This window comes from Coptis chinensis, chromosome 3, assembly GCF_015680905.1.
Source record: "Coptis chinensis isolate HL-2020 chromosome 3, ASM1568090v1, whole genome shotgun sequence".
Classification (NCBI taxonomy): Eukaryota; Viridiplantae; Streptophyta; class Magnoliopsida; order Ranunculales; family Ranunculaceae; genus Coptis; species Coptis chinensis.
Window position 1 is genome coordinate 50,204,646 of NC_141458.1, and position 17,963 is coordinate 50,222,608.

General features: G+C 37.0%; 1 protein-coding gene and 1 pseudogene across 2 annotated transcripts; one reads left to right on the top strand and one right to left on the bottom strand.

Moving 5' to 3' along the window:
* Positions 1 to 1,913: 1,913 nt before the first annotated feature.
* On the bottom strand, positions 1,914 to 7,184 carry LOC147509915 (protein BREAST CANCER SUSCEPTIBILITY 1 homolog; annotated as a pseudogene). The gene is made up of 8 exons (XR_015215971.1): positions 7,059 to 7,184; positions 6,236 to 6,415; positions 6,019 to 6,119; positions 5,762 to 5,804; positions 5,528 to 5,654; positions 5,296 to 5,414; positions 4,242 to 4,550; positions 1,914 to 4,067 (listed from the first exon to the last, which is right to left on the bottom strand). The product of XR_015215971.1 is annotated as a protein BREAST CANCER SUSCEPTIBILITY 1 homolog (transcript).
* A 10,117-nt stretch (positions 7,185 to 17,301) lies between these two features.
* LOC147509916 (uncharacterized) lies at positions 17,302 to 17,763 on the top strand. The gene has a single exon (XM_086597946.1). The coding sequence runs from the start codon at positions 17,302 to 17,304 to the stop codon at positions 17,761 to 17,763; it is 462 nt and encodes a 153-aa protein (XP_086454072.1).
* Positions 17,764 to 17,963: the final 200 nt, after the last annotated feature.

A 17,963-nucleotide genomic window follows, 5' to 3' on the forward strand; every position in this document is an offset into this window, starting at 1 on the left:
GATGGATGCGTTCTCGGGAGCGTCCTCGGCTATGAGGGCGACTTTGAGACCTCAGATCGCTCCGTCTGGGTGGGGACCTGCTTCGTATCCTGCGAGCCATGAGTTTGTGGCGCAGGTCGCCGTCAGGTATATTAGTGTACTGCTTGATGTGCCCAGCTTCGATCAGGTCTTGCAAGTAATGCTTGAGCCCCCACCAGACGCCGGGCCTCGCGGTCACAATTGGCGCCGTGAAAAGCGCAGAGGGGCTGGTCCAGGCGACCGTTGGTTGCCTTTATCTCCAGTCGGTAGAATGCAGCACGCTTGATCTTTTCTAGTATGTAACTAGGAGATCTAGTGAGCACGGCGAATTCCCGATCATTTCTTGGTTTGGGTCTGGATGGTTGCCCTTGTTGTCGGGGTCGCTTCCTAGAGGAGGATGCTACTTCGTAAACCTCTCCCTCTTCTGCTGCTTCTTCTTCTTCTCGCTTTCTTTTTAAAGCTTCTTGCAGCTTGATGTATTTATCCACTCGAAGCGCATACCGCCGCCAACGTTCGGGTTGGTCTTTTCAAGAGCGACTGGTTAGGTCGGTGTTACTGGTGCGGCAGCGGTTGTGGAAAGCCATCGCGCAAATGATTCCTTGAGGCCGCTTTCCATGTCCAAGAGTTCTCGCTTTGAACCGGCTTAAGAAGAGCCGTAGGTTTCCTCCCCGCCTTGAGTGAGTTGGAAGAGTGAATTGAGATCACCCTTCTTGGCGCCTCATTGTTATGCGTCTTGGCTCGCTGAACGGTCGGTAAGCCGCTCGAAGCTTCTTATGGAGTCCGGGTTCGAGGGAGAAAACCAATCGAGTGGGCCGTCCTTCAAGCTTCTTTGAAAGAGCTGCATCGTAGATGGTCGAACTCGGGGCGCCGTAGAGTGCAAGGCTTTTTGAGCATATCGTGCTATATGTTGGCCCGGCATGTGCGACCGTCATATAGTGGGAACCGTGGTTGGACAAAGTCTGGAGGGGAGACCTTGTGAAGTACTTCGGCAGCAAATGGAGATGCGCGATAGGTTTTCAACATTTTCTGCACTATCATGGTGGAATCCTTCTTGACCGCATTCTTGTCGAGCCTTTGGTTTAGGTCGGTGATCTGTTGACTGACGCTGATGACGCGTCGTCATCTGCGGTGCCGAAAGTGGGCTTTGTGTATCTACTTGTGCACGTAATGTGACGTTTTCTTGCCCGAAGTTGGGCAATTTGTTCGCTTCATTGTTCCTAGTGGGCCGCCAAAGTGTTGAATTGAGCTTCGAGGCTTACCATGCTTCGTGGCTTGAGAATCCTTTTGGTTTGGTTTTTTGTTACTGATTAGTGTGAAAGTGGTTTGGTTTCTCAAGTAATCGAGCCCACAGACGGCGCCAATGTAAAGGTGTGATGTGATATTCCTTACACCCTCGGGGGGGGACTGATATGGATGGATGGGTGAGACCGAAGTTCGGCTTTTGGGAGCGAATCGCCTCACGATCTTACTCTCACCGTTCCGGGGTCGAGTAAGAATCGTCCGGGCGTAGTTCATAGGAGTGGTATTTATAGAGATTCGGAGTGTATCCTCACCCTCCACGTGTAGAGGATGTCACCAACGTGGGGTGTGGATCATGGGAGCACGTGAGAAATATCTACATAGGTCTGCTGTGATGATGAGGAGTGACAGTCTGAGCAAGTAGCTTGCGGCCGTGATCAGTGACTGTCAGTCAGGATTAGTGCAAGTACTCCTTCAGTCATGATTGCTTATGGATAGGGAGTCTGTGTCACTGCCTGGTGTAGTTCGCGTGATGTTGCGATCTGTCTTGTGGCGCGATGTTGGCTCGTGGATGCGACCTGATATCATAGGTCGGTGCATTAGTTCCACCATGCTAAGCGCGTGCTGGATAGAGAATATCACTCCCCTACACAAATTACCTTATCCAATAACCAAGATTGAAGCCTAGAATTTTGTTGACCCAGCTGTATTCATACGAATACGTGTTTATGGCAAGGTTTACATCTTTTTGGTCTCCGTCAGACTTTATTTTTGGCTTTTACAATCTGCATTTGTAAAGTATCTTTTCTTTTATCTTGATCATTGCTACGCTATGATATTGGATTTTTACCAGATTCGTATTTCTGATAATTTTATGTTTACGTATAATTCTATCTCATCCAGATCAGTTAGAATGGCAAACCTTTCATAATTTCTCATCTGATATATCTATAAGCCAAGAAAACATTGAATACACCATTATATAATGAAATTTGAGAAGTTTGATGATCTTGAGGGCTTTTCAACTCGTAGGACTATACGACTGCAAAGTGCAAAAGCACTACCTAAGTTGATCTACTTCACTGGTTTCATTAGATATTCCCTGGAATAATGTTCATCCCCTTCATTAGTTTATAATATTACTCTTATCTTTGTATTTTCAAGAGGCACTTCCTCCTCCATGGTTTCATTAGCTTTTAAGGGTGCTCAGATCGCCTGTTGGCAATTTGATGACCTGCAAAAATTCATAGTCCATCATTTAGATTACCTTGCAGGTCAAGAAGGTATCCATATGTCCCTAGAACCCCCTCCCCTATTGTTATTGGGGTAATTATGATACAGTTCCATAATCAAATAGTACTCCAACCAGTCCCACACGGAGACCAGGAGAAACAATCAGGAAAGTCGTAATCTCATTAAATTATACATCAAATTTGGTTTCAGTGTAAGGAGCAAGGACAATAATATAACCACAAAATCTGAGTGAATGATTGTAATGGATACATTTACAGTGGCATATCAAAGGAGGATCCAAAAACATCAGAGATTTGTATCAGGTTGCATACAAGCTGCCGCCAAAGTTTAAAAGAGGTTAAGAAGTAATATCCCAGTGGTAAAACAGGAAAAAGGTTGTGAAGTAATATCCGAGTGGTAAAAGTGTAAAACAGTACAAATTCAAGCGAATCTCATGCCATACATAAATTTTTAAGAACCACAAGGACTAAATATCATGCTCGCCAAAGACCATCCATCAAGTGAAACTCTAAGAAAAATTGTGTGCCTTACTAATCTGTGCCCTATGAAACACGGACGCACCTAACAATGGGCTGTGTCTGCAACAGACATGCGTCGGATGTGGACACAGACGCGGCATAGACGTGCGTCTGACACGGTCAACATATTCAGGACGCGGTCAATGAAACCGGACACTGGTCAAGACGCAGTCAACATGGTCAGGACATGGATATTTGACTCGAAAAGGAAAAAATAAAGCAAAATAATGTTAAAAACTCGATTTTTTTCGATTTTTGTTTTATTAAGACTTATGAGTTATGACATGCTTTCTTAATCTTCTGGATGTTTATCTAAGATAGTTTTGAATTTATAAATTTTGATACATTTAAATTAGTTTTTCATGTTTAAGTTATATAAAAATAATTACAATTATTAATTAATTTCTGCGTCCTTTGCCACGTCCGCAACCTATTTTTCTTAGATATAACCGAGTCGCCGTATCTGTGTCTGCGTCCAGCGTCCGTGTCAGTGTCCACATCCCCAACCCCCAATCAAAGAATTATAATAATAAAAAATAAAAATAAAAATCACACAACCTATTTCAGCTTATCCCAATTGTTTTTACCCACCAAAGCCTCCATGATATGCTTATCTTCTTTTTTCTTTTTTTTTGGATTGGCAAGCCTGTTTTAAATGAGATCACTAACTTTTTTTTCTTTTTTCTTTTTTTTTGGATTGGCAAGCCTGTTTTAAATAAGATCACTAACTCTTTGCTGCTGGCAACACCGACTTTGCTAGTCGGCATTTGCTTAAAAATGTGTGGGCAAGCCTGTTTTTAAAGAGATCAGTAACTCAATAATATATAGCGGGGTTCAAACCCAGACCTCTGGTATCATCACCCAAAGGTTTTACCAACTAAGCTAGAAGGGGACCTAAGAATAACTTACCATATGGTCAAGATTTGAACAATGTTGGACTGGGCAAGACGTTTGATTTCATCAATGTCACCTTCTGCATAAGCAGATAGAAGTTTACTAGCACACCAACTCTGGTCACTACTAAGAAAAGCTCCAATCCTACAAATAAATGAAAAAACAACTTCATTAAAGAAATTCTAGGGAAAAAAGACCTGATTGGATATGTGAAAAGACTGTGACAGAGACAATATCAAGGTGTGCAGTATCAGAAGTTGGGCTGCATATGCAATTATTTATAGCGGAAGATAGTGTACGATAAAAACAAGAACTTACTGAGAACCCATGAATGACCAGCTACTTTGGCTCCAGTTGAACTTGCCAGAGTCTTTGCTTCATCTTGCCTGCGATTGCAAAGAGCCTTCTTGCCTGAATCACATTGATCAGATAGCTCAGCACTGTAAATAATGCAAGTTGTTGATGCAGATGGCAATCCACAACGGTCTCCTAAGATGGGCTTTCTCTGTAGAACAATTCCCTCCACAGCAACAACCAGGTCTTGCAGATACCCCTTATAAGAACCCACAAATTCTCCCATAAAATGGAAGTTGCACACGTAAAAAAGCTCCGGTTGCTGTGTGATGCCTGATAATGAAATCAGTTAACATAAATTACAAATCATGGGCCACAACAAAACTGAAATACAAGTTCTTGGAAAGTGAGTACTTTAAGACAGACATAGCATTTCAACTTTGAAGTATGTGTAAATCATTGTAATATGTATCTATCCAAGTAAAACAAGAAAAAAGAAGGTTTGTTCGTTAATATATAGAATAGGTGAATACAATTATGTTCAACTGAAATTCCTTCTTTATAGAATAGGTGAATGCGCAATTATGTTCAACTTAGTTTCAATTTTCAAATGATATTGCGAAATAATAATAATAATAATAATTTCTTCTAATACTTGACAAGCTTCCTTCTCAACTTTATTCTAATAAGAGTTCTTACAATAATAATGAAAAATTTAAACTCCTAAAAGCATTCTGTTGGGACATGGGATGCATATTCAAGTACTATTTAAGAAAGGGAAAAAGTGAAAAACAACACTTTACAAAGTGCAACTTTTTTCAGGTTTTATGCAAACAGAGCCTTGATGCATTTGTCAAATAATGGGCTTTTTAGCTGTACAGATTTTAGATATATTATTGAATCAATTAGTAGCAAAAACAATTAACAATTACATATCTCATTGCCTTCCAATTACATATCTCATTGTCAAATAACTAGCACAAGACTACGTAGTAGCAACTAAATTTTCTTTTTATGTTTATCATTTTGCATGCCTTCCAATTGCTCATATCTATTAGTTTAGTGAAGAATTATTAACCTTGTTCAGGACGGATAGCCTTCCTCGTTGAGGGCCATCCTTGATTGCATGGATATCAAGAATGATTTCGTATGCCTCCTCGGCCACAGGCTCCATTGCTTTCATGCATGCATTGACCCCTGATACACATAGTGACATAGATGATAGATGTTAAAAAGTAATCCAGGACGTAAGGGAATGTAACATTTATAGCTTAATGTAGACAACATGTCTAAACAAGAATGCTCCTTACAGTCAATTTTCAGTATCCATTTTCCCTCCAAGATACCCGACAAAAACTTAAGGGTTCTCCTACACGCTCCATTCTCATCTGTTGAAGCAATGATATGAGTGACACTGGGACCATCAGTTTTCGGTAATTAAATTCCAGCCATTTTCGTGAACTTGGAAACAGTTTCCTGCAGTTGGATTTGTCAGTTTGTCACTATAAGAACACTTATTTCAGTCCCAGTGTCTAATCAATTACCAACACAAAGCATTTCTGTACACCTTCTCTGCGATAGTAAGACCTGAACAACAAAGAACCCACTTTTAGATAATCCTTTCCACAAAGGATTTGTATTGACACCATGGTGAATCACTACTTCCGCTTGGTATGCTTGTGATTCTCGGACATCATTTGATGAACCACAGAAGAAAGAAAAAGAACAGACAGGTAGACAATATCAGTTTTTCGTCGTTATAGCTCATATTAAGTTGATGAACAAATCAAAGCTTTAAAACCTTTTTGAAATACATTGCTTTCGTCTTTTCCTTTGAGATTCACACAATTCTTTTGGCAACTTTGAAGATGGATGAAGAGGACATAGCATCACAAAGTTCTCCTGCATTGTATGAAAAACAGTATATAAGAAAAAGGGCAAGAATACTTGTCACAAATTCAGATCAAGAAGTAAAAACCTATGATGAATCACTTACAGTATCCAATCTACTGGGGTACCAACTTTGCACAGGGAACATGAAAGCTTTTGCGACAGATTGTGTCATAGCACCCAAGAGCTGCCCCCTTGATTATATTCCACAACAACTACATTTAATCCTTCTACTTCTACTTCTACTTCTTCCTAATTCTGATTCAAGATTGATTGCAATTTCATCTTGAAAATACACATTTGGTGCCCTGCATTTTATTTCAGAAGATAATTTTGACATAAAATACTAGTATACCTTGAATGGACGCAGAATGCATAAGTGACTCCAAGAGCAAGTCTGCCTCATCAAGGCTCAAGCAAAGATATCAAGATTGACAGAACTGGGAAATCTTTTAACTTCCAATCCAAAAAGAACATATCATTTTGTGGGCAAACTTAAAACAGTTTCTATGACGCAGGCACTGGTCGGTGAGAGCCTGGATGACTCTAGGCACAAGGGCACACTAGGGTGAAGGCCTAGGAACGCTTAGGGCGTTAAGACCAGCTATTCCATGTGAAATTAAGTCAGTCAGTCAGCCAGCGAACCCACTATTCTTAGGCACAAAGCAAACTACTTGCACGACTCGTTTTTCTCGTGTTGTTTTGTTATGATACTTATTTATTGATACCATTCTGTACAATTCCTATGTGCATGTAGAACATTTTCAAACTGATTTTGAGATGAAACCTGCATTTGAATAATGTATCGGTTTTAATACAACTGAAGCAAACAAGTGAGTTGTATAGCAGATGAAGGATGATTTAATAATGGAGGAAAAAGTGTGTTTGTGTCCATTCAAACATCTCACAATCAAAAGCATCTGCAAGTTTGGACTGAATTTTGTGTGTTACCTGATATTTTGGAAGATATCGAGTCCTGAATCTTTTACTAGGTTATCCATCACCGAATCTCAATTATTTCTATCACTTGAATCTTGAATAATAAATTTATAAAATCCGGAGAGGTTTCAGTCTGTTTTCTTTTTTGTGTTACAACAACTATTCTACTATTCTATTGTAATTATTCTATTATTCTATCATTCTACTATTCTACTGAAATTATTCTACTGTAATCTAATATTGTTATTACAATATTACAACTATCTACTGAAATTATTCTACTATTCTACTGAAATTATTCTACTGTAATCTCTAATATTGTTATTACAATATTACAACTATTCTACTAAAATTATTCTACTATTCTAATAAAATTATGGTGTGTAATCTAATGTTGTTATTACAATATTACAACTATTGTACTGAAAAAATAATATTGTTACAACTATTCCCCTATTGGTTTTCACAAGTTACAACCCCTCTACCAGCCATCATGACAGGAACCACCTTCCGCAACGACCGAAAACTGCGTTGAAGTTCGTCTCCAGAAACAGCTACAAGGAAATGCAACAGCCCTGCAGCAGAGGCTGCAGAGTGCTAGGACACAACTTGAGAGTTGGCGCATCCAGCAACAGTTTCAGAGACAACAACAGGCAAGAGCCTTTCAGGCACGTCAACAACGACTTAGGAGGACAGTGCGTGGAAGGCTCTTGCTTGTTGTTATCTTTGAAGCTAGGATTGTTCCTCCATAGGGCCATGTCATTGTTAAACTGATTTCCCGCCATTGCTAGCTGGGAGAGAGATACATATAATATGTTGGATTGTAGTATGATATAAAAAAAAGAAACAGCGATATATATAATATGTTGAATTGTAGTATGATATAAAAAAAAAATAAATAAATAAAAATAAAAATCGATATATATAATATGTTGGATTGTAGTACGATATAAAAAAACAAAAAACAAAAAAGAAAACATTGATACATATAATATGTTGGATTGTAGTACGATATAAAAAAAGGAAAAACAAAAAGGGAAACAACGATATATATAATATGTTGGATTGTTGGCCATGATTTTGAGCTGGTGGTTCTGAGCTGTGTTGCTGGATCATGTTGTTGGCCACCGTTTGGTATGGTGTTGTCCGGAAATAGAATAAACATATGTGTTGATGCGGATCAATACCACACTCTTGCCTTCATACTTTATCCAAAGAGAAAAGATCATTATAACTTCTTATTCCTACAACAACAAAAAAAAAAAACAACCATATGAGACAAGAATGTTAAAAAAAACATAATATATGTTAATTTAAATTATAAACATTGTTAAACTCTAGTAATTATTATGAATTTTACTCGTTAAAATAATATAATTCAAAGTTACTTGTATATAACTTGAATATATTTATTTAGGCATATACCTAAAGTTACAAAATGTTTAAAAATTCAATGACAAAAAACAGGATAAACAAATCAATAAAACTTGGCAATATATATATATATATATATAATATATATAATAGTGATAAACTGATAATATGACAATAACAAAAAAAAATAAAAACAAAAAATAAAAAATAAAAAGTAGTTGAGATTTGAGAGAGTAAGAAAGCAAGGTTATACACTGACAAAAAAGTAAGCAAGTACGATATGTAATAGATATGAGCATGCAAGGCATCAGCATCAGCTTTTTTGCCCTTGTGCTCCTTGCGGTCTTTTTTGTGATTCTCCAACTCTTTGCGACTCGAGAATAGATCCCCGCATGGGTGTTTCGACCCATCAACATATTTTTTCATTTTGGGGCATGCATATTTGTATTTTTTTTTTTAATGAGCTGATAGTTTGTGTGCTTCCAAGCCTTGGAATGTGTCGCCCCCACCTTCACATAAATTACAACTAAATTTTGCAAAAACTCGCGGAAAAAATACCTAAAAATCTAGACATATTTTTAAAATATCCTTATCATGTAGACACTCTACTCTCCCTTCTCTTTTATAGACAAGTGATAGTCAGGTATGATGAGCTTGTCCGTCAATGATTATTATCTACCACTTTTATTACGTGGGCATCTTTAATTTCTTCAAAGTTGGACCCAAAACCTTTAAAATAGTAAAATTGTTTCTCCCTCATGTGATTTAAGGTAGTGATTTTGAGAGAAAAGTTACCACTATATAATTCATTTTTTCTATTCACATGTTACCCGCTCTAATTTCTGACAGGTGTCCAACTTTAAAGATTTTATACAGCACAAGACGACAAGTATAAATGCAGTATAAAATCCAAAAATAGAATTATTTGAAATTTTGAATACAATATTTATTTTGTATGAAGTACAAATCCCTTTGATTGATATACGGATTAAAAATTAACAATTTTTTTTTAATGTACTTAATTCATTTGTTTGAAACTTAACTCAATTCCTTAATTACTTATTTTAAACCATTAAATATATTTGAATATTTAGATAAATTTGTGTTTACGAAATATAAACAAAAAAAATCAACCATTGTTTTTTTAAAAATAAATACTTACAACATATTTTTTATTTCTAAAGAAATTTCATTTGACTTTGAGGGGGGAAAAACTCCTTGCTAGCAGTGTCGATTGGGTGAATGGATTTTTTGTTTTTCCTAATTTGTCCCTGTTGCTCTTATCTAATTTTCAACTCTTCAAATGCCTATTTCCCATCTTTAATCACACGATGAGGCTTTTTGGAAGATAAAAGTAAGAAAAGTTGATTTCTTCCCACCAACACCATGTAACCAAATAAGATAAAAGCTATATGTTGAGAATTTGTTTTTTTCCTATAAACTATGTGTTAAGTACTTGAGCATATTAAACTTGCGTGGAAATTTAAATGCAATTATTTACTTAAAACACCCTATATCTACACCTACTATCGTTTATGCTGATTTGGGTCAAATAATATTTGAGTTTTTTTTTTTTGTTTAATTTAGCTTTCATCTACACATTAGTTTATTGGGGTGATTCTATATTTCAGCCGAGCTTTTAATCAAATTGAGCTCTCATCATCATTCTACTGGGGTAATTGGGGTAAGTCTATAGTTCGGCCTTTATATCTTATTTACATATGTTCATATGCAAAATGACAAAATTGTATGGTAGATAATTATATGTAACAATTTTTTGTACGTATAAACATGCAACACATGATAAATTTCGTGCTCATCGAGCGTGCCCAAAATGCTAGTGCTGTTCATAATGAACAGAACTTATTTTCAAACGGGTAGCTGGGTTGATTTTTTTTTTTTTTTTTCTGTGTTCCCAATTTGTCCAATTAGCACATGAAGACGGTGATTATAGTAGGGTTGATATTGATTTTTGGAAGGAGTAACAGTGGTCTAGATCATCATTCTCCATTGCCAAAAGATAAAGACACATCACCACTTCTGGCTTGGCCATGTAAAACTGAACAGTGGGGAAGTTTAACCATCTTTGAGTTTAATGTTCTTCTCTTTCACTACTTAAGAAGGTGGCTATTAACATAGCAAAGCAAAGTTCTATTCAATCTTCATATATTTCACAATATTAGTATATTACACACTTCTTCACACCACAGATACACATTCCGCAGTTTGTTATCTTCGCCGAATACTTGTTCATGCACGTCAGAGATTATGTTTTATTTGAATTAAGAGTATTTACCACAAGTGTTTAAAACAAATTCAGTGAAAGAACCTTTGACCATACACTGATACACACTTCTAATGTAGTGCGACGTGGAGATGCTATAAGATCTCCAAAGGTACGTTGGGGAGGAAAGATAATATACTGCAGGTAGACTGTCCTTAACTCAGTTAACCTTGACACCTTGTGCAAATTCTCAGATATACTCGCTGTCGCTAACCATTATATTTTTGTGCAGCCTGAAACATTTAAACTACAAATAAATAAGCGCGCAGCTAGTGACTTTAGAATAATGGCCTGTTTGGATACAAATTAAACATATGATGCTGAATTTCTCGTGGTTAACTATTGGAATTTGGATTAGTCTTGCATCAGATGAAGGTGAAATCAATCTAGCTTCTTCTCAGGCATCGCCCATGCATTACACTTATTACCAATGGGCCCGTGTACCAGAAGTTCCACTCAAAGCAACGCCTAAGAATTAATATACGACATCGGTGACAGGATGGTGCAATATAGAAGTGTTAGACCTGCTTGGTACACAGTTGCAAGATGAAATTAAAAAAGCTAAGTAAGAAAAAAGAGCTATATATGTCAGCTATTTGGATTCAAGTCATTCAACCAAGTTAATACTTAATAGACGAAAAGATGACATGTGATCTCATGGATTTTCGCTACAAGTCGTCTGTCAAAGCTTTTGCGCGTCGTGCTGTCCTTGGTAAGCACATAGTAAAACCCAATTCAACATTATCTTTCGTAGGTAAAATATTTTAGAGTATTAGGAGGTGCAACAATTTATCTATCTAATAAGCTAGGCTTTTTTTTTTCTCACTACAATACAAAATTATAATAAATGATGGTCTAGATTATTTTGAGCAAGATCTAACAGTTGAGATGTGCGTTCCAATTTAATTTTTGAATCGGGACACTGACGGAAATGGCTCCCGCTTGGTTATTTTGGCTTTGTTTCTATCGGGGTCGCGGGTTCGAGCCGAGAAACATGACTCTGGGTTTTATTTTATTAAATTTTTTTCACTCCTTTACTAAAGAAAAACGGCAACAACATAAATAAGTAAACAACGCCTTCAAAAAAGAGTTCCACACCATGGCTACTTCTACAGCTTTAGGTTCCACACCATTCATCAAAAAGGTACAATGAATTTATACATCTTTTTTGAAGAAATTAATCATATCATTTTATTAGAATCATTTTTTTTTTCTTCTTAATGTTCAGAAAAAATTGGGTGTCTCTTCTTTCTCTTCAACTTCGTTTCACATTCAAAGATGTTCAGTTATGGCACCGACCCAATCTCAACGCCCACCTTCAGTTCTCATTTTCATTTCTCATTGTCGAAGAATTTCGATTCCAATTTCTTCCAGGTACATTGTTTCTTTTCCGATTATTTTAAGTTTTAATCTAATTTCGATTATTTGTTTTTTCTATGTTTTGGTACTAATGCGTTTTTTTTTTGGGTATGCGTTGTTTTGTTGTTATTGCCATTTACATTTAGAATGTATTGGATATTGTTATTGATTTGCAGTGCCTTGCACTAACTCATTAGCACCTTAAATTATGTTGTTGGGGAAGAGGAGCACATACCCTTCTCTTCTACCATAGCTTAGTCTGCTGGGTGTCCTCATTGTGAATATAGGAGTTATGCAATGGTAGAGATTTCAATCAATAGCTGTCTTGATAGCTCTTTCACAAATGTTGTCTTGGTAGCTCTTTTACAAACATGATAGATTTCAACGTGGTGATTGATTGGCTATATATAGTCATACATGTCATTTTTTTTATTAAGTGGTTAAATTTGATGGGTTTTGGTTTTACCACTCTCATAATCAAGTTGCTGAAAAAAGTGTTCGAGATTGAGTACTTAAATGTTTGCTATGCAATCCATTCCTTACAATTGACCCTCATTCTTCTCTTTTTCTTTATGAGACGCTTTCTTATTTTTAGATTATAAGTTATGGTTGACGTAGGATGATTCCAATTTGAGGGATTTTCATGTTTAGATGCCAAATAGAGAATAGCTACGCCATATAAACATTTTTTATGGTCATTGTTGCTTTACTGAGCAGTTTTTTGTTATTGGCATGCTTGCGTATGAACATATTGATAGGTATGAGTAGTGTGTCACACCTCAAATTTTGACAGAATTCGGAAAAACAATATTTGTTCCCGACTCTTCGATTTTCGAGGTGTGATGCACTCTCAACTTCCAAAAACCCATAAACAGTTTAAATATGCGGATAATTAAAAACCAATAAAAATTTTAAATTAAACAAAAGTCTTCTTCATTACAAAAATTTACAAATAAGATTAGGTTACAAATCTCTTTTCAATAACTCTTTATTTAGAATTACAAATGAAAATACAAATAACATTGTCTCAACCGAAAATCTGTATCACCTCAAGGGAAAACAAAACCTATCTTGAAATGCGATGCTAACGCAAACCACAAGCAGCAACCAACCTTCTTCAATACTAAACCTGTCAAGACTTATCAACTATATATGTTCATTTAATGAACACACCCGATAAGCAAACATGCAAATCGGGTCAGCATTATAAACAATGCTGGTGTGAGTAACCATAAAATACAACATATACTTATACATATATATACACACTAAATAAGGCGCAGTTAGTTCCTCCACTGAGGCGCCTTAACATCCAACGAATAATACAACATCCTTAAATACAATAATTAAGGCAGGTAGTTCCTCCACTGAGGCGTCTTAGCTTCCCAACAATAATACAAAGGCATTTAGTTACTCCACCGAGGCGCCTTAGGTTCTAACTAACCTAATAACCAGCCAAGCATATTCTATACTTCCCGCATTTCATACTCAATTACAAAGTGGGTCATCTCTGCACAAGTAATTAGGTTGACCCACCCTTCGGCAAAACCAGATATAATCATATACTTAAAGATATATCATTAACTAACATATTACCATGATTATATTATTTAAAGCTTTCTTTGCGTGTCTCCAAAATCACGTCGTATCTATGTCTTACCTAGTTTCCTTGGCTACCACAATCGCTACCCAACGCCGAACATGTACATCCACATGCCTCCCCTCACATAATGAACTACTCCGTGCGTAGCTACCCTGAGCGGGATGCCGCACACCAGGTAACCCTCACACGAAAGCCATTATGTGAGTACTGCCACTATTCGGCATAAAATATCGCGATCTCATTCAAATTTTGCGAATGGAATAATCAAACCACTATTCGGCTACGCCAGAAGGGCCATTCAGATTCACTGAAACGCCAGAAGGGCCAATCACATTACTTACGTCAGAAGGGCGATTCAGATTCACTGAAACGCCAGAAGGGCCAATCATATCACATACGCCCATTACTAGGGCCAAATCATATGAGTTGTGGTAGCTAGGTTATAGGATTTTCGTTACGTAATTTATTCAGGTGTCATACATTCATGTCTCATAACCATTTCACTTTATCACGTGCCAAATAAATTATTGCACTAAGCCACCATATTTTGAAATATCTCAATAATAATTCTTGTTTTATCTCATGTCAGTATACTTAATTAGACTGAAGCTCAACGTTGCTCGTTATAATAAAAATTCACATTATCACGTGCCAATACTATTCATTGCACGATATCCAAACATCTCTATGTCAAATCTCAAACTTATTATTTCACGTACCAATCATATATTGCACTACACCGTATGGAATGTATCAAGCCTTCATAAATACTACAATTCATTTAAGTAGCAACTCATAGTAGTAATCAATCATATAATGTATTCGTTCAATATATTTATGTGAACTCAATTCACCCTGAGCGGCACGCATTATTTCCGTTTGTGCACAATATAAATAGTATATAAATAATCAAAATATAAGTCCATTCCACCAAATATCAAAATGAAACAACTTTAAAAGAAAGAACAACTTAAGTCCAAATATCACGCATAATTATTCGAGTCCAAATCACAAGTCAAGTCAAACTGATCAACCGTCAAAAAGCCCAATACTAAAGTCTATGAATCTGAGTCCGTATGTAGTTTAATTATCATAAAAACGTATATATCTAAGTTTTATAAGAATTCCCCTCTTGTTACGTGCCAATATTTATATGGTTTACACACTACTCACGTCAATCTTAATTAGATAATGACAAACAAAGTTATATAATCTTCCATAGCATTTTAGCATTTGATTTGTCCATACAATTTACAACATGAAACGTAGCACAATTATACAGTCAAAAGTCCACAATCAAAGCCCGAAACCAAAACCCAAAAGTCCAAACATTTAAAGACCCAATTGGGGACATAAAGACCAGCTCACATGAAATTAGAAACCGGCCCAAAGAATACTAATAGGTTCCGGCCCAAGCCAACAAAAATGAAACTTAAACTGGCCCAAACTTTAATTAGTTCAGCCCACAGAACTGAACCTAAACCGGCCCAAAGGAAACTAAGGTGGTCCGGCCCAACAACACACTAATAGAACTGGCCCAACCCAAACTGATTTAGTTCCGGCCCAACTAACAAAACAAAAAGGCTTTGGCCCAAAGCCCAAGTCCAACCGACCAACAGGTCATCTTCTCCATCAGCTACCACCAGCTCCCTCCACCAGCCACCAAATCGACCACCACAACCTCCACTCGTCCGCCCATTTCAACCCAGCGGTTGGACTCCTGAAGAAAACCCCTAAAACTTTAATACACCAAGAAACTCCAAATTTTAAGTTTCGAAAAACATTCCCCCAACCATAGATCTGGATTCTCGACGCCATTAATGCGTCTTCAAGCTTTAACAGCTCCCATTAACAGCCCTCACACACATCCCTTACAATCCAATCTTAGACAACCAAAACCACTTCAAAATAACTTGTATCGAACCCTTCATCTACAGCACTGCTATTAACGCCTGTCGAAGCTTTGACAGCACCGAACCAAACTTCAATACCCGACATCAAACACTTAACCCCGACATCAGCCAACCAATACAAAACCACAACAACAATAAAAATAGTTCAAACAACGAAAAAGGCAGAACAATTCCATTATTTTGGGCTCGCAACATCATTACTACCTTTTCAAAGCTCGAACAGCACCCTAACCCATATACCACAACAACCCCACATCGATCCCTAAATCAACCAACAACCCAAACAACAACGTGATACACATTACACACCAGTTCAAATCATATAGAGGACGATTTATTCTTCTGGGCTTACGCTGCCAGTTACGTTTTTAGAGTTTCACAGTTCACACTTGCAAAACAATATGCTAACATTTACTACAATACGGCAGGATGAAAAATACCGATAGTAAGCAGAACAATAAAAAGGTATACTGAGCGGAAACAAAACTCTGACAGTAAAGCTTTTCTGTAGATTCGGTAAAATAGATTTAAAATATAACTACTCACCTGTATTAAAACTCGACGAATCCCTCATCGTCCGAATCGTCGCGCTCTAACACTCTAGCAATCAAGCTTTTATCTCTGCCTCCATTTTTATTTTATTTTTATAAAAAAAAAAACCATATTCTCTAGAAATATATATATATATACCTCGGTTTGAAACCTATGCCCAACACAGACTCGGGCCCAAAAATCAGGCCCACGTATCCCAAATCCAATCCAGCGAATTTTAAATAAATAAATAAATACGTATTTTAAATACGGACGTTACATAGTGTTTCAATTTTAATCTCCAAAATACTCATTCATGCCACAAGTTTGGTGGAACCATACCTTGCCTTTTAATTTCAATTATATCACAGTGTCTCGCAAATTATACATTTTGACGTGCACTAACAATGTCAACTCTTTTACTTCATTTTAGTATTTTTCTCTTGCATTGTACACATATATGGCATCGCTCATGCGTACTGAAAGCGCATGCATCCATAAACTATCATAATCTTTTTAAATGTGGTGTGTATAAAGGAAGTCGAAGATACAAGAGCACCGATACACATTGAGCTGAAAGAACTCCTCTTGGGGATGTGGAATAATGTTTTAAGTAGTGAACTAGGAAGAACACCATCTCTTCTTATCAACAGAGTGTTAAATGCTAAATTTGTTTAAGAAAAGGCTTTTGCGCTAGAGATGCTCTTTATTGTGAAGTGTAGTGCGAGATTAAGTGTAAACTTAAAGCTACCTCCAATATTGGTAGTCCAAAGTCTTTTGTTCCATTTAGCATTGAACCAACCTAGCATCTCCAAGAAAAAATTGTTTGGTGTGGTCATTTGATTCCTTGGTTGCAGTGAAAGCTTTTTGTATGGAACACTTACCTTGCACATAAAAGTGAGGTCTACCAATGTCTTTCCTTTGGAGTTATTTAGAAGTTTTGCACTTAGTACAGAACATGCGGCTTGAAATGGCGGAGTCTGAGCCAATTTTTTGTTGGAGGTGTGCTACTAATGCCTTCTAATTAGAATGTTTTTTCTCCATTAGTTTAGAAACTAATTAATTCATTTTTTTCTTTGATTCATTTAGATTGGTTCGAATCCCAAAGAATGCGTACAATTGTCGAATGGAATACGCAAGTGTACCAATATCCAAGAACTCATCTTCTCTGTATATTCCCAATTGGATGTTATGGACACAGCGTCTCCAACTTTCTTAACTTATCGTACTATTCTTACTGCCCGTAATGATGATGTGAGTGCAATTAATGAGGTTGCAATGAATTTGTTCCCTGGTGAAGCGCTTGAGTATTTGGCTGCAGATAAAATCATCGAAGATGATATTGATAATCCAAGTGGGGCACACTATCCCACCGAGTTTCTGAACTCCCTCGATACTTCTAGCTTACCACCTTTCAATCTCAAGTTAAAACCTGGATGCCCTATAATGTTGCTCAGGAACATAGCACCTAAAGATGGCATTTGCAATGGGACACGACTTATGGTGCTTCAATGTGCGAGTAAAGTCCTTCAAGCCAAAATTTTGACTGGAGAGAAAGCTGGAAATCCGGCACTCATCCCAAGAATATCTCTAGCTCTCCAAATTCAGAGTTGCCTTTCAAACTATCAAGGCGACAATTCCCTGTTCGACTAGCTTATGCCATGACAATTAATAAGTCGCAAGGCCAGTCAGTGAAATATGTTGGCATTGATTTGAGGACACTAGTTTTCAGTTATGGGCAACTCTATGTGGCCATGTCCAGATGTACTTCTTCAAAAAGAATATCCGTTTTTCTTCCACATAATGCAAGAAATTATACCACAAATGTCGTATACCCAGAAGTTCTTCTCTAA

Excerpts from the sequence above, each read along its gene's own strand:
- LOC147509916 (XM_086597946.1), top strand. The coding sequence starts at position 17,302 with ATGGACACAGCGTCTCCAACTTTCTTAACTTATCGTACTATTCTTACT.